Source organism: Coregonus clupeaformis, chromosome 1 (assembly GCF_020615455.1).
Source record: "Coregonus clupeaformis isolate EN_2021a chromosome 1, ASM2061545v1, whole genome shotgun sequence".
Classification (NCBI taxonomy): domain Eukaryota; kingdom Metazoa; phylum Chordata; class Actinopteri; order Salmoniformes; family Salmonidae; genus Coregonus; species Coregonus clupeaformis.
The window spans coordinates 39,769,057-39,796,118 of record NC_059192.1 but is presented as its reverse complement, the minus strand read 5'-3'; the positions used below and the strand labels follow the sequence as shown (position 1 = coordinate 39,796,118).

Sequence of the window (27,062 nt, the reverse complement as noted above, 5' to 3'; positions counted from 1 at the left end):
CAGCCCGCTTGGAGTTTGCCAAAAGGCACCTAAAGGTCTCTCTGACCATGAGAAACAAGATTCTCTGGTCTGATGAAACCAAGATTGAACTGTTTGGCCTGAATGCCAATTGTCACGTCTGGAGGAAACCTGGCACCATCCCTACGGTGAAGCATGGTGGTGGCAGCATCATGCTGTGGGGTTGTTTTTCAGCAGCAGGGATTGGGAGACTAGTCAGGATCGAGGGAAAGATGAACGGAGTAAAGTACAGAGAGATCCTTGATGAAAACCTGTTCTAGAGCATTCAGGACCTCAGACTGGGGCGAAGGTTCACCTTCCAACAGGACACCGACCCTAAGCACACAGCCAAGACAACGCAGGAGTGGCTTCGGGACAAGTCTCTGAATGTCCTTGAGTGGCCCAGCCAGAGCCCGGACTTGAACCCGATCGAACTTCTCTGGAGAGACCTGAAAATAGCTCTGCAGTAATGCTCCCCATTCAACCTGATAGAGCTTGAGAGGATCTGCAGAGAAGAATGGGAAAAACTCCCCAAATACAGGTGTGCCAAGCTTGTAGCGTCATACACAAGAAGACTCGAGGCTGTAATCGCTGCCAAAGGTGCTTCAACAAAGTACTGAGTAAAGGGTCTGAATACTTATGTAAATGTGTATTTCTGTTTTATATTATGATAAATTAGCAAACATTTCTAATAACCTGTTTTTGCTTTGTCATTATGGGGTATTGTATGTAGATTGTTGAGTAAAAACATTATTTTATCAATTTTAGAATATGGCTGTAACTTAACAAAATTTAGAAAAAGGGAAGGGGTCTGAATACTTCCCGAATGCACTGTGTATTTTTCCATGAATATTTCTTCATGCAATTAATCCTTTACAATAGTTTATGCACTATTTATCAAGCATTTATCAAGCCCATCAGGACATGGAGCACATTTTCTGAGTTATTAAAATGTTGCCATCGTCTTTATATGCTGTGTACTTGTAACACTGTATTTTATTATTTTCTTTCTTCATCACGTGTTGAAAGTCTAATAATGTGATTTTGAAATTGAGAAAAGGTCAAATAGTTTTCTTACTTTTACTGAACAAAAATATAAACACAACATGCAAGAACTTCTAAGATTTTACTGAGTTACAGTTCATAAAAGGAAATCAGTCAGGCCCTAATCTATGGATTTCACATGACTGGGAATACAGATATGCATCTGTTGGTCACAGATACCTTATAAAAAGGTAGGGGCGTGGATAAGAAAACCAGTCAGTATCTGGTGTGACCATAATTTGCCTCATGCAGCATGACACATCTCCTTCGCATAGAGTTGATCAGGCTGTTGATTGTGGCCTGTGGAATGTTGTTCTACTCCTCTTCAATGGCTTTGCGAAGTTGCTGGATATTGGGGGGAAATGGAACACGCTGTCGTACATGTCGATCCAGAGCATTCCAAACATGCTCAATGGGTGACATGTCTGGTGAGTATGCAGGCCATGGACATTTTCAGCTTCCAGGAAGCTGGGACATTTTCAGCTTCCAGGAATTGTGTACAGATCCTTGCGACATGGGGCCATGCATTACCATGCTGAAACATGAGGTGATGGCGGTGGATGAATGGAAGACATTGGTCCTCAGGATCTCATCATGGTATCTCTGTGCATTCAAATTGCCATCGATAAATGCAATTATGTTTGTTGTCCGTAGCTTATTCCTGCCAATACCATAACCCCATCACCATCATGGGGCACTCTGTTCACAACATTGACATCAGCAAACTGCTCGCCCACACAACGCCATACATGTGCTCTGCGGTTATGAGGCCGGTTGGACGTACTGCCAAATTCTCTAAAACAACGTTGGAGGCGGCTTATGATAGAGAAATGAACATTCAATTATCTAGCAACAGCTCTGGTGGACATTCCTGCATTCAGCATGCCAATTGCACACTCCCTCAAAACTTGATACATCTGTTGCGTTGTGTTGTATGACAAAACTGCACATTTTAGAGTGCCTTTTATTGTCTTCAGCACAAGCTTCACCTGTGTAATTAATCAGCTTCTTGATATGCCACACCTGTCAGGTGGATGGATTATCTTGGCAAAGGAGAAATGCTCAATAACAGGGATGTAAACATATTTGTGCTCAAAATTTGAGAGAAATACGCTTTTTGGGCGTATGGAAAATATCTGGGATCTTTTTTTTCAGCTCATGAAACATGGGACCAACACTTTACATGTTGCTTTTATATTTTTGTTCGGTGTAGTTTGAAGGTTATGAGCCTGTTTTTAAGAAGCATATGAATACACAATAATATACGTTATTTAAAGGAAGTTCTCTCCTTATTTCATAAGGCTTTCAACATATGGTGAAGATAGAAAATCATAAAATACAGTGTTACAAGTACACAGCATCTGAAGTGGAAAGGAACATTTTAATAACTCAGAAATTGTGTTCTGTGCCCACATTTACCATATTTGACTGGGAAAAGCACAAGGCCACAGCTATCCTCTGGTGACGCAGAGGGTTCATGATCTGGCAGCAGATCCGAAGATTGCAGGTTCAATCCAATATTTTCTTTAACAATGTTTATTTTGAAAAAAGAAAAAGAAATTGAGGTTCAGATATACTCTACTAAAAGAGAGGATGTCTTTATTTCGTCCAGATGTGTAAATCCAGTCAGAAATGCAGTGGTGGAAAAAGTACCCAATTGTCATACTTGAGTAAAAGTAAAGATACTTGAATAGAAAATCATTCAAGGAATTTAGTGAAGTAAAAGTAAAAGTTGTCAAAAATATGAATATTAAAGTACAGGTACCCCAAAAAAACTACTTAAGTAGTACTTTACAGTATTTTTACTTAAGTACTTTACACCACTTCAGAAATGCAGAATGCAGAAACTATAAAAAATTAAACATTGTGTAAAAATGTACTCTTTAACCTTAAAAAACGCACCCTATATAATTCCTACTTTGAGATGCTTGATATGGTCCCCCCTGGCTTATTTTTCATGATCTGAAAAGCAATTGTGATCCGAAATCAGCACTCATAGTCTTGGATACCTTGTAAATATGGGCCCAGAAGTACCTAGCACATAAAGAGGATAAGTGAAGTGATTGATGGTGAATAACCTAGTTACCAGTATTTCGCTGGAATTGTTATGTCTAAGAAGGCTAAAAAGGAAGCATAGAATTCCTGATTGACCATACTGCCATGGCTATATACTGATAAAAGAAGATGCAAGAGCGCTTTCCTGGTGGCGCAGAGAACAAAAGACCTGGTTAAACATTGCAGGTTCAAACCCCAAATGTGCAAAATATGGTTGTGTTTGTATGAATAAATTATTTTCAAATGTCCTATTAATTAAATAATGTGCAGGTTATCAACATATGAAGTGTAAAAATATGGTTGTGTTTGTATGATTAAATTATTTTCAAATATCCTATTAATTAAATAATGTGCAGGTTATCAACATATGAAGTGTAAAAATATGGTTGTGTTTGTATGATTAAATGCTGTTCAAATGTCCTATCAATTAAATTAAAATGCCATGTGTCTCTATATCACCTACAATACAGTCCTCAAATGCAAATAGAAATACATCTGGAGATAATAGTTATGGGGATGTATTCCAATCTGCTTTCTTATGCTTTAATTTGCATGCAGAGAATGTTGTGGTAATATTAGGTAAAATGTAAATATACAATTTTCTAAATGTTCTTGAAATGTTCTGAGGACCTCCAAGACAAGGTAAAATGTATATTGCGTGAACATCAATGGAATATTATGTTAAACCTAAAACAAATATGCTATGAACATCATAAAAACTGACATTTCATTCTTACAACATTAAGGGAATGTCCTGTGAAACCTAACTTAAACATTGTACGAATGTCATCACAACTGAGCATATTCTGTGTTTTGGGAACCCATCTCTTGTAATGTACCCACACTGTTCCTACAACTACATGTTCTGGGAACCTTTAAAGAACTCAGAAAGGCTGTTCTGTCAACATTCTTGCAACATCAAAGGCATGTTTTGTTCACCCTGATACAAACATTATCTGAATGTCAACACAACTGGACAGTTTTTGTGTTTTGGAAATATACCTCTTGTCACGTCCCCACAATGTTACCACAACCTAATGAAACATTCTGGGAACCTTTTAAAGAATAGACTAAATGTGTTATGGGAACATTCTTGTAACATCAGGTGAATGTTTTTTGCACCTTGAGTGTCTGAATGTAACCCATACAAACGGATGGAAGTATGGAGGTAGTTTTGTGCCAATCAAAATAAGGGGTTAAATAGGTGTCCAAAAAAACAAAAATATTTCCTGAGCGTTCTTATATCTCCTAGATATAGGACAGACACTTCAAAACCTTATTCCTTATGATTTATTTTTTGACTGTCTTTTTTTTGCCATTTATGAATGTGTTATTCAGTGCTATGGGCTATAGTAGTAAAGGACAAATTCAATATTTTATCAAATAATAACACATACAAAAAAAATTGATACCTAAAGGGGTCCTAAAATTCAAATAGCAAAATGATCCATAGTATGACCATCTTAGCTTAGACCAGGGGTGTCAAACCCGCAAACGGGTTTAATCCGGCCCGCGAGATGATTTAGAAAAAAAACGTTTATTTATTTATTTTGTAAAGTATAAAAATGCGCTGCAATTTTTCAATAAAATAAACTGCTGTTCCAATTGCGTCCACTGGATGGCGCAATAGCAATTGTGTTAAGCAAGCAAATTGTTTATACCGGGGCAGAGCAAGTAGGTCAAGCACGTGCAGCCAATGAGCTACTTTGTTTTGCCCGCGATATTTATTACGGCTTCTACTTTTAACATTATGTGCTTTGGCACCCTCATTGCCCCAATATGTCTCTGTCAAAAAAGAGAAAAGTGGACGCAGAGTGCAGAGTGTTCCAAGAAAAATGGTCATCCTATTTATTCACGGAATTGAATGGGAAAGCTGTATGTTTGGTGTGTTCAGAGCATGTTGCAGTGCTGAAAGAATATAACCTTCGTCGCCACTATGTGAGTCTTCATGCCGACAAATATGACAACTTTCAAGGACAGCGGAGATGAGAGAAGGTGAATGAACTGTTGGCGGGTCTGAAGAAACAGCAGTCTGTGTTTACTCACAGCCGAGACATCAGTGACGCTGCAGTGAAAGCTAGCTACCTCATTGCTAATGAAATCGCAGTGGCTTCAAAACCATTTAGTGAGGGTGAATTTGTAAAAACATGCATGATGAAGGCAGCGGAGATTGTGTGCCCTGAAAAGCGGCAGGCTTTTGCAAATATCAGCCTGACAAGAAACACAGTTGCAGACAGGATTTCCGATCTTTCAGTGGATTTGGACAGCCAGTTGAAGCAAAAAGTAAAGTTATTTATTGCGTTTTCGGTTGCAATTGATGAAAGCACGGACATTACAGATGTTGCACAACTGGCCATTTTCATCCGCGGAGTTGATGACAAATTGACCGTCACAGAGGAGTTCGTGGAGTTGGTGCCGATGACAGATACAACGACAGCAGCTGATATTTTTACCGCACTCGTCGGCGCGCTGGACAGGGTCGGAGTGGACTGGTCCCGCGCTGTCAGCCTGGCTACAGATGGTGCGCCCTCAATGATCGGGAAAAAAGCAGGCGTTGTGACAAAGTTCAGAGAGAAAGTGCAATCTGCAAATGGAGGACGTGATTTTTTGACTTTTCACTGTATTTTGCACCAGGAGGCTTTGTGTTGCAAGTCATTAAAGATGGATAACGTCATGAAGGTGGTCATCCAAACTGTTCATTTCATCCGATCCAGAAGCCTGAATCACCGTCAGTTTGACAGCCTTCTCAGAGAGAAAGACCACATCTATGGCCTGCCATACCACACTGAGGTAAGATGGTTAAGCCGAGGTGCTGTGCTGAGGCGTTTCTTTGATTTACGAGAAGAAATTGAACAGTTCATGGAAGAAAAGGGCAAACCAGTGTTAGAATTTCATTCCGCAGAATGGATGCAGGACCTTGCATTTATGGTGGATGTTACAGAGCACCTGAATAACTTGAACAAACAGCTGCAAGGGCGCAACAAAGTTGTCACGCAGTATTATGACAGCATACGTTCTTTCAAGTTGAAGCTGTCATTGTGGGAGACGCAACTTGCCGGTGGTGATGCAGCTCACTTCCCCTGTCTGAAAAATGTGTGCGCGACCCAACATGTGGCAGACATGAAGCGGTTCAAAGATAAAATAACGGGACTGTTACGGGAGTTTGAGCAACGCTTTCAGATTTATGTTTATGTTTTTATGTTGATGTGCTATTGTTTTTAATTGATTTTATTTGTATATTTAACCTATTCTTGACTCTGTGGTTCTTGCACTTGTTTGGGGAACAGGATTTCATTATTTTTATCTACATTTCTGCCTGAGAAATGACACCCTGATATAGTTCTGTGATCTGTGATATACTTCTGTGAATCACTGAGGCATTGTGTGTTTGTGTGTTCTTTGTCCTCAGAACTTTCAAATAACTTGAGGTGTTTTATGATTAATAGTGATGTTGTGCTTTTGGACACTGTCCTCAGGCTCCAGCTTTATGTTTATATGTTTTTATGTTGATGTGCTATTGTTTTTAATTGATTTTATTTTATTTGTATATTTAACCTATTCTTGACTCTGTGGTTCTTGCACTTGTTTGGGGAACAGGATTTCATTATTTTTATCTACATTTCTGCCTGAGAAATGACACCCTGATATAGTTCTGTGATCTGTGAAACAGTTCTGTTAATCACTGAGGCATTGTGTGTTTGTGTGTTCTTTTTCTTTAGAATTTTCAAATAAACTGGAGGTGTTTTATGATTAATAGTGATGTTGTGCTTGTACTATTTTGGACACACTGTCCTCAGGCTCCAGCTTTATGTTTTATGTTGATCGTATTAAAACAAAGAAAACAATCTGAAGTTGTTGTTTTTAAGTTATATATACCATTATTTTTCCGGTCCGGCCCACTTGGGAATAGATTTTCCTCCATGTGGCCCCTGAGCTAAAATGAGTTTGACACCCCTGGCTTAGACGGCTTAGACTTTTAAAGGTTAATTGTGTTATAGGAACGTTCTTGCAACATCAGGCGATTGTTTTATACAAACATTCTATAATCATCACCACATGGACAGTTTTTGTGTTATGAGAACATTTGCTGCGACCTAACGAATGTTCTAGGAACTTTCACAGAACCAATTTTGGTTTTCTGGTAAAACATTACTGGTACATTGTGTTATTACGTTACCTGGAAACCTAATGAGAACTTTTGAGGAATGTTCTGTGGTGGTTGTTGGATAAAAAAATACTTGACGGGAATCTTAGCTAATGTTATAGGAATGTTCCCGGTTTGCTGGGATTCAGTAATCACCAGAACATTAAGACCACTAACCTTATTGATATGATGATTTTCCTATCTCAGGAATGTGGGTAGAGATAAGCAGCAGTCACCAGAGCCCCTGGTCTCATGACAAACACAAAAGTAGACATTCACATGATATCCACTCAGACCTCATTATCTACTTAGCTGTTCCCATACACAGCCCAGAGCACAAAACATGACTGTTGTCTGGTTTGTTTTGGTGATCGTTATCAGTTTGTTTTGGTCATGGAGGACATATGTAAGGGATTATACCATGGCTATAATTGAACACAGTTCCCACAAGAAATGTGTTCATTTGCAGGTAGAAATGTGTTCATTTGCAGGTAGAAATGTGTTCAACATCTACTGAAGTAGCTAGCAAGTTTACTAGATACAGTAACTACAGTAGTTGCCTTGGTAACCAAACAAACAGACTTGCTAGTTTAGCTAACCAAACCATCAGTCTTAGCTTGCTATTATGAACATCGAATTCAACAATGTCAATAATGTTTACAATTCGACTTTTGCTTTCAAAAGCAGCTCAAACATTGAACATGTAAGATTGAAATAGCCATTGAATTCTACCGTGCTGATATACCATCCGTAATAGGGAAATAATGCACGCTCTAGAATGCCCTTCAAGCCAATCAGAAATGAGTAATTAACAATGCCAAGGTTTAAAATAATACTGTGCTAGTGTTTTATTTAATACTGTGGTTTTGGTGATGAGCAGTTTGCTTTGGTGATGATTATCAGTTCGTTTTGATGATGGTAGAGGCATTCAGGCAATTTGCCTGGCGTGTATTTTTATGGTTAATTACTTGAATTACTCAATGCATGATTCATTGACCCTGTAACCCCTTATCTCTCTCTCTCACTCTCTCTCTCTCTCTCTCTCTCTCTCTCTCTCTCATTCATATATATATCTTCTATTTCTCCACTCTCTCCTCAGCTAAGAACTGTGTGCGTATCTGTATTCAGAACCTGCAGCGAATCAGTGATCGTGCCCCAGCTCCAGTCCTAGCTGAGGTGGCTGTCACAGTGTTTAGCTTCATCAGAGACTCCTACCAGCTCAACCCTGCTCTGTTCACCGAGCTTGAAAATAACGATGGATACACTGTCTTACAGGCCATCATGACCCGGTAAGTTAGAGAGAGGGAGATGGGGGGGAAGGGAATTGAGGGAGGGAGAGAGGGTGAGGAAGGATGATGGTGAGGGAGAGAAAGGGAGTGGTTGAGGGTGGGAGAGAGATAATGTTTTTCAGTATCAAGAAGGGGAGGGAGAGAGAGGGACAGACTGAAAACATCTGTCTTTCATGAAAGCATCAGTAGGGGAACCTATCCAGATTTCTTGGAAATAAGGCTTCCAGGAATAAAGTTGTGTGCAACAGACTTAATGTAATTTGATGTCTTTTTGGGTTAAAGCCAATTCTGCCCACAACAAAATGTTATTTCTGTCTCTGCAGTTTGTCTGCTTACAGATATATGGCTACAAATAATATTTTCTCTTTCACTTTACATCTAGACCCTTGACTGTGTTTCTTTCACCCTCTCTCTATACCATTAATTCCCAAATTTTCCCAATGGTAGGTGTGAGGAGGGTGTGCCTGCGGACGAGTTTGGCCCAGTAGAGGACCTGTTGTCTTTGCTAGCATCTTTGTGTCTGTTTGGGAGGTCAGAGCTGAAGGTTGCTCTCTGTGTCACCAACCCTCAGCCACCTGGCTTCAAGTTTGACCCCTCACTCACCACAGGTAAGAAAACACTTCCTTCTATTCTCCCCCCTCCCGCCTCCCTTTCCCCCACACTTTAAGAACAAATGGAGGTGGGACACTGGGAAACCTTGTGTATCTCCCACCCCTCTACCCCTTCCCGCACCCTTCCCTTGTACTCCCCAAACAGCCCCCTGCACCTCTCCCTACAGTCCCCCTCTCCCCTCCCTTGCCCCACCTCTCAGGTTAACAGGAGCCATGAGGTGATTATGTCTAAGATGATGAAGTGAAGTCTGCTGTCCTAACTCTGTTAACAGACACACTGCATTCATAAAACACCACCGCACAGAGGCTACCCATCTATCACGTGCACACACACACAGATACCTCCATGTGTGTGCGCGCACACACACACAGACACATACAGGGCCCATCTATCACCTACAGGAGCACCTCTTTCACCAGCGTTGAGACGAGTGTTTTAGGATGATCTTATTTGTCTGTGATGTGATTTTCATTACAGGTGAAAATGAATCTTATTACAAACCACTTATATATTTATTTACCACAAACATATCCACGTTCCCGCTCCTAAATCTAAGACCATCTCGGAATATTCTGACAAGGCTGTGCTTCCAAACTTTATCAGTGCGGATAATTATGTTTTCCCAATGTTTTTATGCAACTTACCATATTTGTTTTCTATCAATCTATGTGAGCGTAACTCGATTCCCTTGGTTATTTTCTCCTGTTTAGGTTGTAGGTTGTTTGTGGTTCAACCATCATTCCTCTATGGAATTGACTCTCTGACCTTGCCTGAGCAAAATATGATAAATGGTTCCTTAACTAAAACATAACTTTGCTTAAATTGACCTCTGAGTATGCCATAATATTATTTTCACATTGATATTACTTTGTCAGCTGCATGAGAATGTATTTCTGGTCCCCTTCTCAAAGTCAACATCAAACACAAAACAAACATATTTTTCCAGGTAGGGATATTGGTCATAGACACTATAACTGACCAGCCCAGCCAGTGTTTTTCTATGCGAAACAAAGCCTCTTTGACTGAACCTATTTCTAGTTTCTGTCTCTCCTCTTCTAGATAGGGGAAACACTGCTCCTAGCTTATTACACTTTTACATCTCTGTCTCTAGCTGAGCCTAGTTAACCTTCTGCTTCAGGCTTTGTCTCCTTGTGTCATAAGATGCACTGCAGAGGGTCTGCACAAAAATATTTGCCTACGATGTGTTCTCAGTTCTGAGCAGATTACAGGAAGGAGCTGATGAGAGGATTAAGGCACTTAGTACAACTGAGATTCCCGCAATAATGTATCCTTTTTTCACTAATCTTTAACCCCTGTCCTTCCAGGCTCTGCGGTAAGGAACCTATCAGCATTCCGTTTGCTCCAGGGTTCCTTCCAGCGGTCGGAGGACTGTGTTTTCTGCAGCCAGATCCTAAGCACCATCAGGACTGTGTGGTCATGGAACAGGGCCAACTTCTTCCTGTTAGAGTGGACTGTTCAATCGCTGGCACAGCTAGCTCAGTGTGTGTCGAAGAAACCGCCTCCTGTACACAGACTGTTCTTCTCCATGTTAGAGATGGTGGGTTGAGTGACACATGCACGTGCGGGCAAGCAGGCACATACACACACACGCGCGCACACAAGCACACACACACTTGCATGCACACAAGATATCTACACTTGTTACGTACATACACAAAAAATCCGTAACAGATTCTGTCAATGTCCAGTCATTCAAGAAAGCTATCCCCTTAACAAGCTCTACATTTATAGTTCTCCATCCATGACTCCATATGTCCATTATGTTTAATTAATTCAGCAATTGATAATTTGGTGAAATGCTTATCTGTTGATTCACCACTATTGACTGAACGATCCCGTTAATGTGTCTGTCCAGGTGGCGTTCCATCTTAACTACATCCCCCACGAGGCTATGCGTGCGGTGCAGGCTGTGCTGAAGCAGGACTGGGCAGGGGCCGTGGCCGGAGGGGCACAGTTTGGAGTGGCTGCCCTCGGCTGCTTCCACAGGTTTAAATTAAGGAATAAACTTTATTGATCTCCAGAGGTTAAATTGGATTCGTCCCCAGCATAAGACAAATGTATTATTTTATAAATGACTCTATGACTGGGATGATACAATATACACTCAGTGGCCAGTTTATTAGGTACACCCATCTAGTGCCGGGTCAGACCCCCCTTTGTCTCCAGAACAGCCTGAATTCTTCGGGCGTGGATTCTACAAGTTGTGGCGTTCAAACGTTGCTCAATTGGTATCAAGGGACCTAACGTGTGCATTCCCCACATCATTACGCCCACCAGCCTGTACCGTTGACACCAGGCAGGATGGGGCCATGGACTCATGCTGCTTACGTCAAATCCTGACTCTGCCATCAGCATGACGCAACAGGAACCAGGATTTCGTCGGACCTGGCAATGATTTTCCACTCCTCAATTGGCCAGTGTTGGTGATCGCGTGCCCACTGGAGCCGCTTCTTCTTGTTTTTAGCTGATAGGAGTGAAACCTGGTGTGGTCGTCTGCTGTAATAGCCCATCCGTGACAAGGACCGATGAGTTGTGCGTTCCGAGATGCCGTTCTGCACACCACTGTTGTACTGCGCTGTTATTTGCCTGTTTGTGGCCCGCCTGTTAGCTTGCATGAGTCTTGCCATTCTCCTTCGACCTCTCTCATCAACAATCTGTTTTCGCCCACAGGACTGCCGCTGACTGGATGTTTTTTGTTTGTTGCACCATTCTCGGTAAACCCTAGACACTGTCGTGCATGAAAAGTCCAGGAGGCCAGACGTTTCTGAGATACTGGAACCGGTGCGCCTGGCACGGGCGATCATACCATGCTCAAAGTCACTTAGGTCACTCATTTTGCTCATTTTAACGTTCAATCGAACAGTAACTGAATGCCTTGATGCCTGTCTGCCTGCTTTATATAGCAAGCCATGGCCATGTGACTCACTGTCTGTAGGAGTAAGCCATTTTAGTGAATGGGGTGGTGTACCTAACAAACTATATTTCTAGCACTTTTTTACACAATACAGTGCATTCAGAAAGTATTCAGACCCCTTGACTTTTTCCACATTTTGTTACAGCCTTGTTTTAAATAGTTGTTTTTCTCATCGATCTACATACAATACCCCATAATGACAAAACAAAAGCAGGTTTTTAGAAATGTTTGCTAAAAAACAATTTTACCAAAAAAAAAACACATTTACGTAACTATTCAGACACTTTATTCAGTACTTTGTTGAAGCACCTTTGCTAGCGATTACAGCCTCGAGTCTTCTTGGGTATGACGCTAAAAGCTTGGCACACCTTTATTTGAGAAGCTTCTTCCATTCTTCTCTGCAGATCCTCTCAAGCTCTGTCAGGTTGGATGGGGAGTGTCGATGCACAGCTATTTTCAGGTCTATCCAGAGATGTTAGATCGGGTTCAAGTCCAGGCTCTGGCTGGGCCACTCAAGTACATTCAGAGACTTGTCCCGAAGCCTCTCCTGTGTTGTCTTGGATGTGTGCTTAGGGTCGTTGTCCTGTTGGAAGGTGAACTGTCGTCCCAGTCTGAGGTCCTGATCACTCTGGAGCAGGTTTTCATCAAGGATCTCTTTACTTTGCTCTGTTAATCTTTCCCTCGATCCTGACTAGTCTCCGCTGAAAAACAACCCCACAGCATGATGCCGTCACCACCATGCTTCACCGTAGGTATGGTGCCAGGTTTCTTCAAACTTGGATTCATCAGACTAGAGACTTGTTTCTCATGGTCTGAGAGTCCTTTAGGTGCCTTTTGGCAAACTCCAAGCAGGCTGTCATGTGCCTTTTTACTGAGGAGTGGCTTCCGTCTGGCCACTCTACCATAAAGGCCTGATTTGTGGAGTGCTGCAGAAATGGTTGTCCTTCTGGAAGGTTCTCCCATCTCCACAGAGCACCTCTGGAGCTCTGTCAGAGTAACCATCACCTCCTTGACGAAGTCCCTTCTCCCCCGATTGGTCAGTTTGGCCAGTATGCCAGCTCTTGGAAGAGTCTTGGTGGTTCCAAACTTCTTCCATTTAAGAATGATGGAGGCCACCGTGTTCTTGGGGACCTTCATTGCTGCAGAAATTTTTTGGTACCCTGCTTTGTCATTATGGGGTATTGTGTGTAGATTGATGAGGGAAAAAAATGATTTAATCCATTTTAGTAACGTCGACACAGGGAGTCAGGAAGCAGTTGCAGTTAGTGAGTTCAATATGAGGGGATGGCATGAGCCAGGTGACCAGGATCCATCGGCCTGATGAGGGAAACATGAAAAGATGGTGAGATCCGGTAGTTAGTGGTAGTTAGTGGGGAGTTGTAATCTGTAAATTACCTTGTTGACCTTCCGGAGGACCTTGAACGGCCCCACAAACCGGGGACTCAGCTTCTTACAGGGTAGGCGGAGTGGGAGGTTCCTGGTGGAGAGCCAGACGCGATCACCAGGATGGAACATGGGAGCCTCACTGCGGTGGTGATCCGCCTACTCTTTCTGATGACGGATGGCGCACTGGAGTCTCACGTGGGCATCGTTCCATACCTCTTCTGCGCGGCTGAACAACTCATCCACCGCAGGAGCTTCGGTCTGGCTCAGAGTCCACGGAGCCATGGCCGGCTGATAACCCAGAACACACTGGAAGGGAGTCAGCTCGGTGTAGGAGTGTCGCAATGAATTCTGGGCGTATTCAGCCCAAGGAAGGAATCGGGCCCACTCCCCCTGCCGGTCCTGGCAGTGACTCCTCAGGAACTTCCCCAGCTCCTGGTTCATCCTCTCCACCTGCCCGTTAGATTGAGGCCAGTTCCCGGAGGTGAGGCTGACCGTGACCCCCAGCTTCTCCATGAAAGCCTTCCATACACGTGATGTGAATTGGGGGCCACGATTGGAGACGATATCCTCCGGAAGGCCATAGTCCCAGAAGACCTGCTAGAACAGTGTCTCAGCAACCTGGAGAGCGGTAGGGAGACCAGAGAGAGGGAGGAAACGGCATGATTTTGAGAATCTGTCCAGAACCACCAAAATCGTGGTGAAACTATCAGAGGAGGGGAGATCAGTGACGAAATCAATGGCTAGATGAGACCAGCGATGCTGCGGCACGGGAAAGGGAATTAGTTTTTCTGCTGGAGCGTGCAGGGGAGATTTAGATGAAGTACATACTGAACATGAGTTGACATAGTGTGCAACGTCCTGCGCCAAAGTTAGCCACCAGTATGTCCCAGAAAGGGATTGAGTGGTGCGGTTAATACCTGGGTGTCCAGCGGCGAGGGATGTGTGTGCCCAGGTCAGCAACCGATCTCTGACCCCCGTGGGGACGTAGATGCGCTCCGGAGGCTGGGTGGCAGGAGCAGGTTCTCTCTCCAGAGCCTGGTTGATGTCCACATCTATGTCCCAAAACATAGGGCCAACGATACGGGAGGCCGATTGATGGGGCGACCGACACTCACAGGGCCCTCCACCGATGTGGGAATCACAGGGTGCGAGAAAGCAGGTCCGCCGACATCCTGGTCCCCAGGCAGTAATCTTCTTCTCTGACCAGGAGATGGTGGGATTATGGAGTTGGAGCCACGGGAGGCCAAGGATGACTTTGTGCATGGGTGCGGAGGTGGTGAGGAAGGAAAGGCTTTCCTGGTGCTTGGGTCCCACGGTGAGGGTGATTGGAGCTGTGATGTGCGTAATAGTGCCTTATCCCAATGGTCGCATATCCAACACTTGGACCAGAAACGGAGAGGAGAGCGGGTATGAGGTGATGTACAGGGAGGAGGCAAGGGCCTGGTCAATAAAATTCTCTGCGGCACCGGAATCCACTAGAGCTGCAGAAACAATAGATGAGGGACAGCCAGCTAGTGAAATCGATACTAATAACGTTTTGGCGGAAAGTGATGATGGAGTACTCACGCCTAACCCAGGAGACGGATGATCACGGGGCCGTCCCTCTGCTCTCGTGCATTCCGGGTTGGGACGTACCGAACACCATTGAAGCTGGTGCCCCTCCTGTCCGCAATAGGGACAGAGCCCTAACTGTCTCTGACGGCGTCGCTCAGCCGCGGGGAGGCGTGTGGCCTCTACCTCCATGGGGTTCAGGCTCTGACTCAGAACGGTCAACGAAGGAGGGAGAGAGGCGATGGGGGTGCCGACGCTCCCGAAGAAGGTTATCCAGATGGATGGCCATCGCGATGAGTGTGTCCAAGGTTAGACTGTCATCTCGGTACGCCAACTCCGTCTGGACCTCTTTGCACAATCCTCTTCTGAATAGGGTGCACAGCGCCGGCTTGTTCCATCCGCTGGATGCTGCCACTGTCCGAAAGGTGAGCGTGTACTCCGCTGTGGTCTGGATATCCTGCCGTAGTTGGAGTAGGCGCTCACCCCCCTCTCTGCCCTCCAGTGGATGGTAGAAGACCTCCCTGAACAGAGCCATGAACCCGTCATAGGAACCCAGCTCCTCCTCTCCTCTCTCCCAGACGGCCGTAGCCCACTCCAACGCCCATCCGGTCAGCAGGGAAGTAACCGTGGCAACCTTGGACCTCTCCGTGGTGGGGACTCCCATCTGATGAGTGAAAGAGAGGGAGCAATGGAGTAGGAAGCCACGGCATTTGGAGGGAGACCCGTCATATTTGTCCGGGAGGGACAAACGGGCATTGCTGACCTGGACGGACTGTTGGATGGGCTGGGGTGCTGGCTCGACTTGGGGTAGAGAATCCTCAGCTTGTTGGAGTTGATGCCCCTCAGGAAATATCGAGACGTTGAAGAACGTGGAGGACCTCATCCATAGCCGTCCCCAGTTGTGCCAGCTGGTCGTAGTGTTGGCGAAGTAGGTGTCTCTGTTCGCTGACCATCTGGGTGGCAGTATTCTGTAACGTCGATGCAGTGAGTCAGGAAGCAGGTGCAGTTAGTGAGTTTAATATGATTGAACATAGAACGATACAAAACAAGAGAAACATCTGACAAGGAAACATAACCAATACTGCCTGATAACTGATAACAAAAGAGTGCTATATAAAGGGTAAGTAATCAGGGAGTAATGAAGTCCAGGTGTGACTGATGATGAGACGCAGGTGTGCGTAAAGATGGGTTGTCAGGGCCGGTGGTTAGTAGACCGGCGACATCGAGCTTCGGAGAGGGGGAGTGGGCATAGGACGTGACAGTAAGGCTGTAACGTAACAAAGTGTGGAAAAAGTCAAGGGGTCTGAATACTTTCCGAATGCACTGTATATCCAGTTACTCATTGTGTATTTATTCCTTGTGTAATTATTTTTCTATTATTTCTATTTTTTTCTCTCTGCATTGTTGGGAAGGGTCCGTAAGTAAGCTTTTCACTGTTAGTCTACACCAGTTGTTTATGACGCATGTGACTAATCAGATTTTATTGGATTTCAGTTTACTTTAAAATCTATAAAATCTCTTCTATTCCTCTTCAGGTTGATAGTGCGTAGTGGTCTGCTAGCGGAGGTTCTCAGTGATGGAGGTCTGTTGGAACTTCTGCTTGGAGAACTACGCCGGAGGGCCAAGATACTCAGGAAGGCTAGAGGAGCAGGTACGTGTATACAATTGTAACAATGATGTTACCACATATATAGAGTCTTATATAGAGCCTATAGAGCCTTTCACTCTTCCTCACAGTGATCTCTTCTCTCTCTGTCAGGTCCCCACTATCAGTCAGCTGAAGAGGACAATGAGAGCGCTCTTACCACCAGCATGCTCAGAGTAGTGGCTGCCCTCACCCTACGCTCCATCAGAAACACAGGTAAGTGTCGGAACCTGGTCTAGCGGTTGTGCAATCAACATTGCCCCCAAAGGCACTGGTTCGATCCCTTGGTCCACCACTAGCCACTTTCCTCTCTGTATTCCACTCTCATCTGTCTCCCCTCGCTTTTATACCTGCGTCTATCCAAAGAAATGCTATGATCTATCAGGTACACACATCCCGAAACTCTCTCCATCCCTCCCCCGCTCTCTTGCTCTCTCTCTCTCTCTCCCCCTCTCTCTCTCAGTGTCAGTCCGTGACCTTGGGATGGTTCCCTACATAAAGATATTTCTAGATGAGGAGCAGTACAGAGGACCAACCCTCAGCATCCTGGAGCAGCTGTCAGAGATCAACCCTGATGAGTTTATGTCTACGGCTATAGGAGCTCTCTGTTCCTCTACACAACAGGAGCTGGGGCTCAAACAAGACCTGCTGCAGGTACACACACACACACATTGATCGCTAATGTTTTATGGATTGTTGTCACAAACACATTCTGCTAAAGCATGAGGAGAAACGATAGCCAACAGAAACAAGTGAGGGTCTCGACTAAACCCTAACAAGTAAGGGTCTCGACATGTTTAAAACATAATAAGGCAGTGAATTTGTTATCACATCCCTCAGGAGCCTTATTGCATTATAGACGAACGCAGATTGATTAGCTGATACAGGTATAGCTGTTAGCCGGGGAGCTATTTGATTACCCCTCCAACCCTGTGCTGTAGCTCTCTGAAGATTAGGACCTCTATCACATCAGAGAATGGCTGATAAACCTGATTAGGTCTAAGTGAGTTAGCGACTTACTGTACGTGTCCATTTTTATAGATCAGAAAGAGAGGGGTACTAACTCGCAGACTATATATATATACAGTTGAAGTCGGAAGTCTACATACACCTTAGCCAAATACATTTAAACTCTGTTTTTCACAAATCCTGACATTTAATCCTAGTAAAAAATCCCTGTTTTAGGTCAGTTAGGATCACCACTTTATTTTAAGAATGTGAAATGTCAGAATAATAGTAGAGAGAATGATTTATTTCAGCTGTTATTTCTTTCATCACATTCCCAGTGGGTCAGAAGTTTACATACACTCAATTAGTATTTGGTAGCATTGCATTTAAATTGTTTAACTTGGGTCAAACGTTTCAGGTACTTCCCACAATAAGTTGGGTGAATTTTGGCCCATTCCTCCTGACAGAGCTAGTGTAACGGAGTCAGGTTTGTAGGCCTCCTTGCTCGCACGCGCTTTTTCAGTTCTGCCCACAAATTTTCAATAGGATTGAGGTCAGGGCTTTGTGATGGCCACTCCAATACCTTGACTTTGTTGTCCTTAAGCCATTTTGCCACAACTTTGGAAGTATGATTGGGGTCATTGTCCATTTGGAAGACCCATTTGCGACCAAGCTTTAACTTCCTGACTGATGTCTTGAGATGTTGCTTCAATATATCCACATCATTTTCCTTCCTCATGATGCCATCTATTTTGTGAATTGCACCAGTCCCTCCTGCAGCAAAGCACCCCCACAGCATGATGCTGCCACCCCCGCGCTTCACGGTTGGGATGGTGTTCTTCGGCTTGCAAGCCTTCCCCTTTTTCCTCCAAACATAACGATGGTCATTATGGCCAAACAGTTCTATTTTTGTTTCATCAGACCAGAGGACATTTCTCCAAAAAGTAAGATCTTTGTCCCCATGTGCAGTTGCAAACCGTAGTCTGGCTTTTTATGGCGGTTTTGGAGCAGTGGCTTCTTCCTTGCTGAGTGGCCTTTCAGGTTATGTCGATATAGGACTCATTTTACTGTGGATATAGATACTTTTGTACCTGTTTCCTCCAGCATCTTCACAAGGTCCTTTGCTGTTGTCATGGGATTGATGTGCACTTTTCACACCAAAGTATGTTCATCTTTAGGAGACAGAAGGTGTCTCCTTCCTGAGCGGTATGATGGCTGCGTGGTCCCATGGTGTTTATACTTGCGTACAATGAACCAGACTTGTGGGGGTCTACAATTGTTTTTCTGAGGTCTTGGTCGATTTGTTTTGATTTTCCCATGATGTCAAGCAAAGAGGCACTGAGTTTGAAGGTAGGCCTTGAAATACATCCACAGGTACACCTCCAATTGACTCAAATGATGTCAGTTAGCCTATCAGAAGCTTCTAAAGCCATGACATCATTTTCTGGAATTTTCAAAGCTGTTTAAAGGCACAGTCAACTTAGTGTATGTAAACTTCTGACCCGCTGGAATTGTGATACAGTGAATTATAAGTTAAATAATTTGTCTGTAAACAATTGTTAGAAAAATTACTTGTGTCATGCACAAAGTAGATGTCCTAACCGACTTGCCAAAACTATAGTTTGTTAACAAGTTTATCAACTGTATATGTGTGTGTGTGGTGGGGGGTTTGGTGTGTGTGCGAGTGTGTGTATTTGTATACGAGTGTGTGTGTGTCTGTGTGTGTGAGCACGAGAGTGTGTGTGCGAGTGTGTCTATGTGTGTTAACTTGGTTAAAGCAGGTGGCAATCAGATTCAGTGTGACCTGGTTTGGCGTGTGGTGAGAGCCATTGTGATTACTCTAGTTCTTGTTAATCACATTTCTCCCTGCGTTCTGCCACACACATTACCTACCTGATGGATTAGACCACTAAATTAGATTAAACTAATCACATTTAGGTTAGTCCTCAACAACGGTTACCCCAAATAATTTATGATTTTGTTATTTATTTATGTTGGGACTATTTTTCATCCCTTCATGACCTGTTTGTTTTAATTGACTGAACAGAACAACGATAGGCAATTGAATGCATGATACTTTATTACTCAAACTGTTTATACAGTGACTCTGTACCGGTACCCCCTGTATATAGCCTCACGACTGTTATTTTACTCTTTAATTATTTGTTATTTCTTTTTATTTGTTTATTTTTTACTAATCTATTTTTTACTTAACACTTATTTTTCTTAAAACTGCGTTGTTGGTTAAGGGATTGTAAGTAAGCATTTCACTGTAAGGTCTACACCTGTTGTATTCGGCGCATGTGACAAATACACTTTGATTTGATTTAGTGAAAGTCTACACACCCCTTGCACAGTTTTCACATTTTGCTACCTTAAAAATTAATCTAAAAAGGGATCCCCCCCAAAAAATGATGTCTTGATTGCGTGTCCTCACACCCCATAGTTTATACTTGGTGGAAGCACATTTGGCAGCAAATACAATGACTCTCCAAGAGGTGTTGAGTGTTCCTGAGTGGTCTAGTCTCAGTCCTTACTTGAGTCTGCTTGAAAATCAAAGACAAGGTTTGAAAATTACTGTCCATCAATGATTCCCAACCAAATTTACTGAGCTTGAGTAATTTTTGACAAAAACAATGAATATATGTTGGCCTAAGAGTTGTGCAAAGTTGGTAGAATCTTATTCAAAATGATTCACAGCTGTAGTTGCTGCCAAAGGTGCTTCCACTAAGTATTAACTCTGGGGTGTGAATGTAACAGAGTTAAGAATGTACCCGTAAGCTCACTCCGCAGCTAGCTGTGCAAGGGGTGTGTAGACTTTCACTAAGCATTGTACATATCTAGCCGTTGGTCACCGATGCCTCTGTGACTACATGCTCCCAAACCTCATACATCTCAAACATCTCAAAGAGAATAATGTGTGTGAACTGAATAGTTTGGTCCAGGCTATTCTGTTTGTGCTGTCCTGTAAAGGGTTAATTCTGTATTGGTCAAGTTGAAGGACCTCGATCTATGACTGTTATCTTGCCATATTATCTTCTCAGTAAATGTGTTAACCGGACTTTCTCAATCTGCCTCATCCATAGAACTGTATAATGTAACATCCTCTACCTTGTTTGTTAGATAGTCAGAGAGGACTAAAGCACAAATGGAGCCAGACGTGTGTGTGTAAATCTTCTGTAACTGAACTCTCGCTTTCCTCTGTTCTCCAGTCAGTTCTGAAGGTTCTGGAGAGCCCTAACAGTTGGGGGGCGTTTCGACGTGCGGGGGGCTTCACCGGCCTGCTGTCCCTGGTGGTGGACATGGAGGGGGCTCTGGGTGACCCCCCTCAGGGTGGGGGTGGGGTGTGGGGGGCCATAGGGCAGCAGGGGATACTAGACCTCCTCTTCCTCACCCTACACACCCTCGCCCTGGCTGTCCACGTACACCCTGTCAACTCACACCAGTTCCAGGTATGTCATTCATTCAAATGAGGTGTCCAATAACCTCGTAAGCCAAAGGATGGGTTCTATAAATGTGACGAGACATGAAAATAATTCATTCATTCGTTCCAGGTTGAAGGGTTCTACGAGAGGCTGGCTGAAGCCTTACTACAGCTGGGTTGTTTCCAGACTGACGGCCAGGAGGCGACAGAGGGGATGGAGGGCCACGCTGGGGGTATGATGAGTAGGGGCCTGGGCCAGAGAGGGGGTCAGAGAAGAACGGAAGACCATCATTTCCTTGGGAGGAACTTCCACCAGTTTTTGGAGCTGTCTGAGACCCCAGCGCACACCTCCCTCTCTTCCACCTCCAAGCCACCCCTGCCTCGCCCTTTACAGACCTGTATCAAGCTCCTCTCCTACCTGGACCAGTTTGCTACAGGGACCTTCGCTGCTCTTGAGAAGACAGCAGGACATGTGGGAGAGAAGAGAGAGGAGGGGGGAGAGGGGGAGACCCAGGGGGGTGGTGATGGAGGAGGAGAGAGGCTGCAGACTGTGTCACCAACCCCACCGACTTCACAGACTCCAGAGGAGGAGCTACAGGGGGGATCCAGACCTGCAGCCCACAGCGTCTCCGTTGTCTGCTCTGAGACTAACTACAGGTGGAACAGTTGTTTCTTGTTTTTTTTCTTGATTTTTTATTTAACCTTTATTTAACCAGGTAAGCCAGTTGAGAACAAGTTCTAATTTACAACTGCGACCTGGCCAAGATAAAGCAAAGCAGTGCGATAAAAACAACAACCCAGAGTTACATATGGAATAAACAAAACATACAGTCAATAACACAATAGAAAATATATATACAGTGTGTGCAAATGTAGTAAGTTATGGAGGTAAGGCAATAAATAGGCCATAGTGCAAAATAATTACAATTTATTATTAACACTGGAGTGATAGATGTGCAGAAGATGATGTGCAAATAGAGATACTGGGGTGCAAATGAGCAAAATAAATACATGTAAATAACAATATGGGGATGAGATAGTTGGGTGGGCTAATTACAGATGGGCTGTGTACAGGTGCAGTGATCGGTAAGCTGCTCTGACAACTGATGCTTAAAGTTAGTGAGGGAGATAAGTGTCTCCAGCTTCAGAGATTTTTGCAGTTCGTTCCAGTCATTTGCAGCAGAGAACTGGAAGGAATGGCGGCCAAAGGAGGTGTTGGCTTTGGGGATGACCAGTGAGATAAACCTGCTGGAACGCATACTACGGGTGGGTGTTGCTATGGTGATCAATGATCTAAGATAAGGCGGGGATTTGCCAAGAAGTGATTTATAGATGACCTGGAGCCAGTGGGTTTGGCGACGAATATGTAGTGAGGGCCAGCCAACGAGAGCGTACAGGTCACAATGGTGGGTAGTATATGGGGCTTTGGTGACAAAACGGATAGCACTGTGATAGACTACATCCAATTTGCTGAGTAGAGTGTTGGAAGCTATTTTGTAAATGACATCGCCGAAGTCAAGGATCGGTAGGATAGTCAGTTTTACAAGGGCATGTTTAGCAGCATGAGTGAAGGAGGCTTTGTTGCGAAATAGGAAGCCGATTCTAGATTTAACTTTAAGTTTACGGTCTAACCAGACACCTAGGTATTTGTAGTTGTCCACATATTCTAAGTCAGACCCGCCGAGAGTAGTGATTCTAGTCGGGCGGGCGGGTGCAAGCAGCGTTCGATTGAAGAGCATGAATTTAGTTTTACTAGCATTTAAGAGCAGTTGGAGGCCACGGAAGGAGTGTTGTATGGCAATGAAGCTCGTTTGGAGGTTTGTTAAAACAGTGTCCAATGAAGGGCCAGATGTATACAAAATGGTGTCGTCTGCGTAGAGGTGGATCTGAGAGTCACCAGCAGCAAGAGCGACATAATTGATACACACAGAGAATAGAGTCGGCCCGAGAATTGAACCCTGTGGCACCCCCATAGAGACTGCCAGAGGTCCAGACAACAGGCCCTCCAATTTGACACATTGAACTCTATCTGAGAAGTAGTTGGTGAACCAGGCGAGGCAGTCATTTGAGAAACCAAGGCTATTTAGTCTGCCAATAAGAATGTGGTGATTGACAGAGTGTCACGAGAATTTTGTTATCTCAATGGTTGAAGTCAACTACTTCTTAAATGTTTGAATAATTCCCAAAAGGTTGTAAATCTCTTAGTTTGAATATATTAAACAAAGACCCAATACTGCAATGGTCAGCATGTTTATTCATTGAGAGCGCTCTGCAACAAAATGGTCGTACAATCTTTTTATACGCACACGTCAGAGGAAAAATCCCACCCCGCTGTAGGCGGGCTGTATTTTTCCACTGTACGCATCTTGTAAGCTCACGTGATTTTCCTCTGCTCTCCTGACCATCAGGTCACACACACACACATACACACATACACACACACACACACACACACACATTCTTATCATAGTCTACTCCTTGCTCGGGTAGGCTGAGTTATCGCCGTCCTCACAATATCCTGCAAGCCTTTTTTCACTCCCCTTTCCCTGTGTGTTTTGGGAACCAGTCTCCTGTTATTGGTTTCAATCGTTTTGCACTTCTGCTTGCCTAATTACAAGACACAAATACTCTGTTGCTGTGATATAAACACATTTGATTAACTCTCTAAGCTCTAGTCTACTAATTAGTCATACATTATTAGTTTAACTGAGGGTGTGACATTTTAGTCATATCTTACTCACACATTTCTTTATCACAGAGTCAAAAGCCTTGGCCAGGTCGATGAAGACGGCTGCACAGTACTGTCTTTTATCGATCGCGGTTATTATATCGTTTAGGACCTTGAGCGTGGCTGAGGTGCACCCATGACCAGCTCGGAAACCAGATTACATAGCGGAGAAGGTACGGTGGGATTCGAAATGGTCGGTGATCTGTTTGTTAACTTGGCTTTCAAATACTTTCGAAAGGCAGGGCAGGATGGATATATGTCTGTAACAGTTTGGATCTAGAGTGTCACCCCCTTTGAAGAGGGGGATGACCGCGGCAGCTTTCCAATCTCTGGGGATCTCAGACGATACGAAAGAGAGGTTGAACAGGCTAGTAATAGGGGTTGCAACAATTTTGGTGGCTAATTTAAGAAAGAAAGGGTCCAGATTGTCTAGCCCAGCTGATTTGTAGGGGTCCAGATTTAGCAGCTCTTTCAGGATATCAGCTATCTGAATTTGGGTGAAGGAGAAGCGGGGAGGGCATGGGCAAGTTGCAGCGGAGGGTGCAGAGCTGGTGGCCGGGGTAGGGGTAGCCAGGTGGAAAGCATGGCCAACCGTAGCAAAATGCTTATTGAAATTCTCGATTATCGTAGATTTAATCGGTGGTGACAGTGTTTCCTAGCCTCAGTGCAGTGGGTAACTGGGAGGAGGTGCACTTATTCTCCATGGACTTTATAGTGTCCCAAAACCTTTTGGAGTTAGTGCTACAGGATGCACATTTCTGTTTGAAAAAGCTAGCCTTTGCTTTCCTAACTGATTGTGTATATTGGTTCCTGACTTCCCTGAAAAGTTGCATATCGCAGGGCTGTTCGATGCTAATGCAGTACGCCACAGGATGTTTTTGTGCTGGTCAAGGGCAGTCGAGTATGAGGAGAACCAGGGGCTATATCTGTTCTTAGTTCTGAATTTTTTGAATGGGGCATGCTTATTTAAGATGGAGAGGAAAGCACTTTTGAAGAACATCCAGGCATCCTCTACTGACGGAATGAAGTCAATATCCATCCAGGATACCCGGGCCAGGTCAATTAGAAAGGCCTGCTCGCTGAAGTGTTTTAGGGAGCGTTTGACAGTGATGAGGGGTGGTCGTTTGACCGCGGCCCCTTTACGGATGCAGGCAATGAGGCAGTGATCGCTGACATCCTTGTTGAAGAAAGCGGAGGTGTATTTAGAGGGTAAATTAGTCAGGATGATATCTATGAGGGTGCCCATGTTTATGGATATAGGGTTGTACCTGGTAGGTTCCTTGATAATTTGTGTGAGATTGAGGGCATCTAGTTTAGATTGTAGGACGGCCGGGGTGTTAAGCATATCCCAGTTTAGGTCACCAAGCAGTACGAACTCTGAGGATAGATGGGGGGCAAGCAATTCACATATGGTGTCCAGGGCACAACTGGGGGCTGAGGGGGGTCTGTAGCAAGCGGCAACAGTGAGAGACTTATTTCTGGAAAGGTGGATTTTTAGAAGTAGAAGCTCAAACTGTTTGGGCACAGACCTGGATAGTACGATAGAGCTCTGCAGGCTATCTCTACAGTAGATTGCAACTCGACCCCCTTTGGCAGTTCTATCTAGACGGAAAATGTTGTAGTTCGGGATGGACATTTCTGAATTTTTGGTGGCCTTCCTATACCAAGATTCAGACACTGCTAGAACAAGTATTCAGACCCCTTGATTTTGTCCACATTGTTATGTTACAGCCTTATTCTAAAATGGAATACATTAAAATAAATCCTCATCAATCTACACACAATACCCCATAATGGCATTGCAAAAATAGGTTTTTATATTTTTTTGCAAATTTATTAAAATAACAACATAATAAAACACCTTATTTACATAAGTATTCAGACCCTTTGCTATGAGACTCAAAATTGAGCTCAGGTGCATCCTGTTTCCATTGATCATCCTTGAGATGTTTCTACAACTTGATTGGAGTCCACCTGTGGTAAATTCAATTGATTGGACATGATTTGGAAAGGCACACACCTGTCTTTATAAGGTCCCAAAGTTGACAGTGCATGTCAGAGCAGAAACCAAGCCATGAGGTCGAAGGGATTGTCCGTAGAGCTCCGAGACAGGATTGTGTCGGGGCACAGATCTGGGGAAGGGTACCAAAAAATGTCTGCAGCATTGAAGGTCCCCAAGAACACAGTGGTCTCCATCATTCTTAAATGGAAGAAATTTGGAACAACTGAGACTCTTCCTACAGCTGGCCGCCCGGCCAAGCTGAGCAATCAGGGGAGAAGGGCCTTGGTCAGGGAGGTGACCAAGAACCCGATGGTCACTCTGACAGAGCTCCAGAGTTCCTCTGTGGAGATGGGAGAACCTTCCAGAAGGACAACCATCTGCAGCAGTCCACCAATCAGGCCTTTATGGTGGAGTGGCCAGACGGAAGCCACTCCTCAGTAAAAGGCACATGACAGCCCGCTTGGAGTTTGCCAAAAGGCACCTAAAGGACTCTCAGACCATGAGAAACAAGATTCTCTGGTCTGATGAAACCAAGATTGAACTCTTTGGCCTGAATGCCAAACGTTACGTCTGGAGGAAACTTGGCACCATCCCTACGGCAAAACATGATGGTGGCAGCATCATGCTGTGGGGATGTTTTTCAGCAGCAGGGACTGGGAGACTAGTCAGAATTGAGGTAAAGATGAACGGAGCAAAGTACAGAGAGATCCTTGATGAAAACCTGCTCCAGATCGCTCAGGACCTCAGACTGGGGCGAACGTTCACCTCCCAACAGGACAATGACCTTAAGCACACAGCCAAGACAACGCAGGAGTGGCTTTGGGACAAGTCTCTTAATGTCCTTGAGTGGCCCAGCCAGAGCCCGGATTTGAACCCGATCTAACATCTCTGGAGAGGCCTGAAAGTAGCTGTGTAGCGACGCACCCCATCGAACCTTAAAGAGCTTGAGAGGATCTGCAGAGAAGAATGGGATAAACTCCCCAAATACAGATGTGCCAAGCTTGTAGTGTCAAACCCAAGAAGACTCGAGTCTGTAATCGCTGCCAAAGGTGCTTCAACAAAGTACTGAGTAAATGGTCTGAATACTTATGTCAATGTGATATTTAAGTTTTTTAATTTTTTATAAATGTGCTAACATTTCTCAAAACCTGTTTTTGCTTGCTCATAATGTGGTATTGTGTGTAGATTGATGAAGGGAAAAAAAGTATTTTTCTATCAATTTTGAAATAAGGCTGTAACGTAACAAAATGTGGAAAAGGTCAAGGGGTCTGAATACTTTCCGAATGCACTGTATATTCCAGA

At 44.1% G+C, this 27,062-nt stretch overlaps 1 protein-coding gene across 1 annotated transcript in view; it reads left to right on the top strand.

Moving 5' to 3' along the window:
- Positions 1 to 27,062, top strand: part of wdfy4 (WDFY family member 4) — a 152,012-nt gene that overhangs the window by 11,713 nt on the left and 113,237 nt on the right. Inside the window, exons 7-15 of the mRNA XM_041878942.1 lie at positions 8,340 to 8,529; positions 8,977 to 9,137; positions 10,467 to 10,699; positions 11,018 to 11,148; positions 16,549 to 16,664; positions 16,773 to 16,874; positions 17,122 to 17,312; positions 20,819 to 21,058; positions 21,161 to 21,687. Coding sequence (XP_041734876.1) covers positions 8,340 to 8,529; positions 8,977 to 9,137; positions 10,467 to 10,699; positions 11,018 to 11,148; positions 16,549 to 16,664; positions 16,773 to 16,874; positions 17,122 to 17,312; positions 20,819 to 21,058; positions 21,161 to 21,687 — 1,891 coding nt within the window. The remainder of the gene's footprint in view (positions 1 to 8,339; positions 8,530 to 8,976; positions 9,138 to 10,466; positions 10,700 to 11,017; positions 11,149 to 16,548; positions 16,665 to 16,772; positions 16,875 to 17,121; positions 17,313 to 20,818; positions 21,059 to 21,160; positions 21,688 to 27,062) is intronic.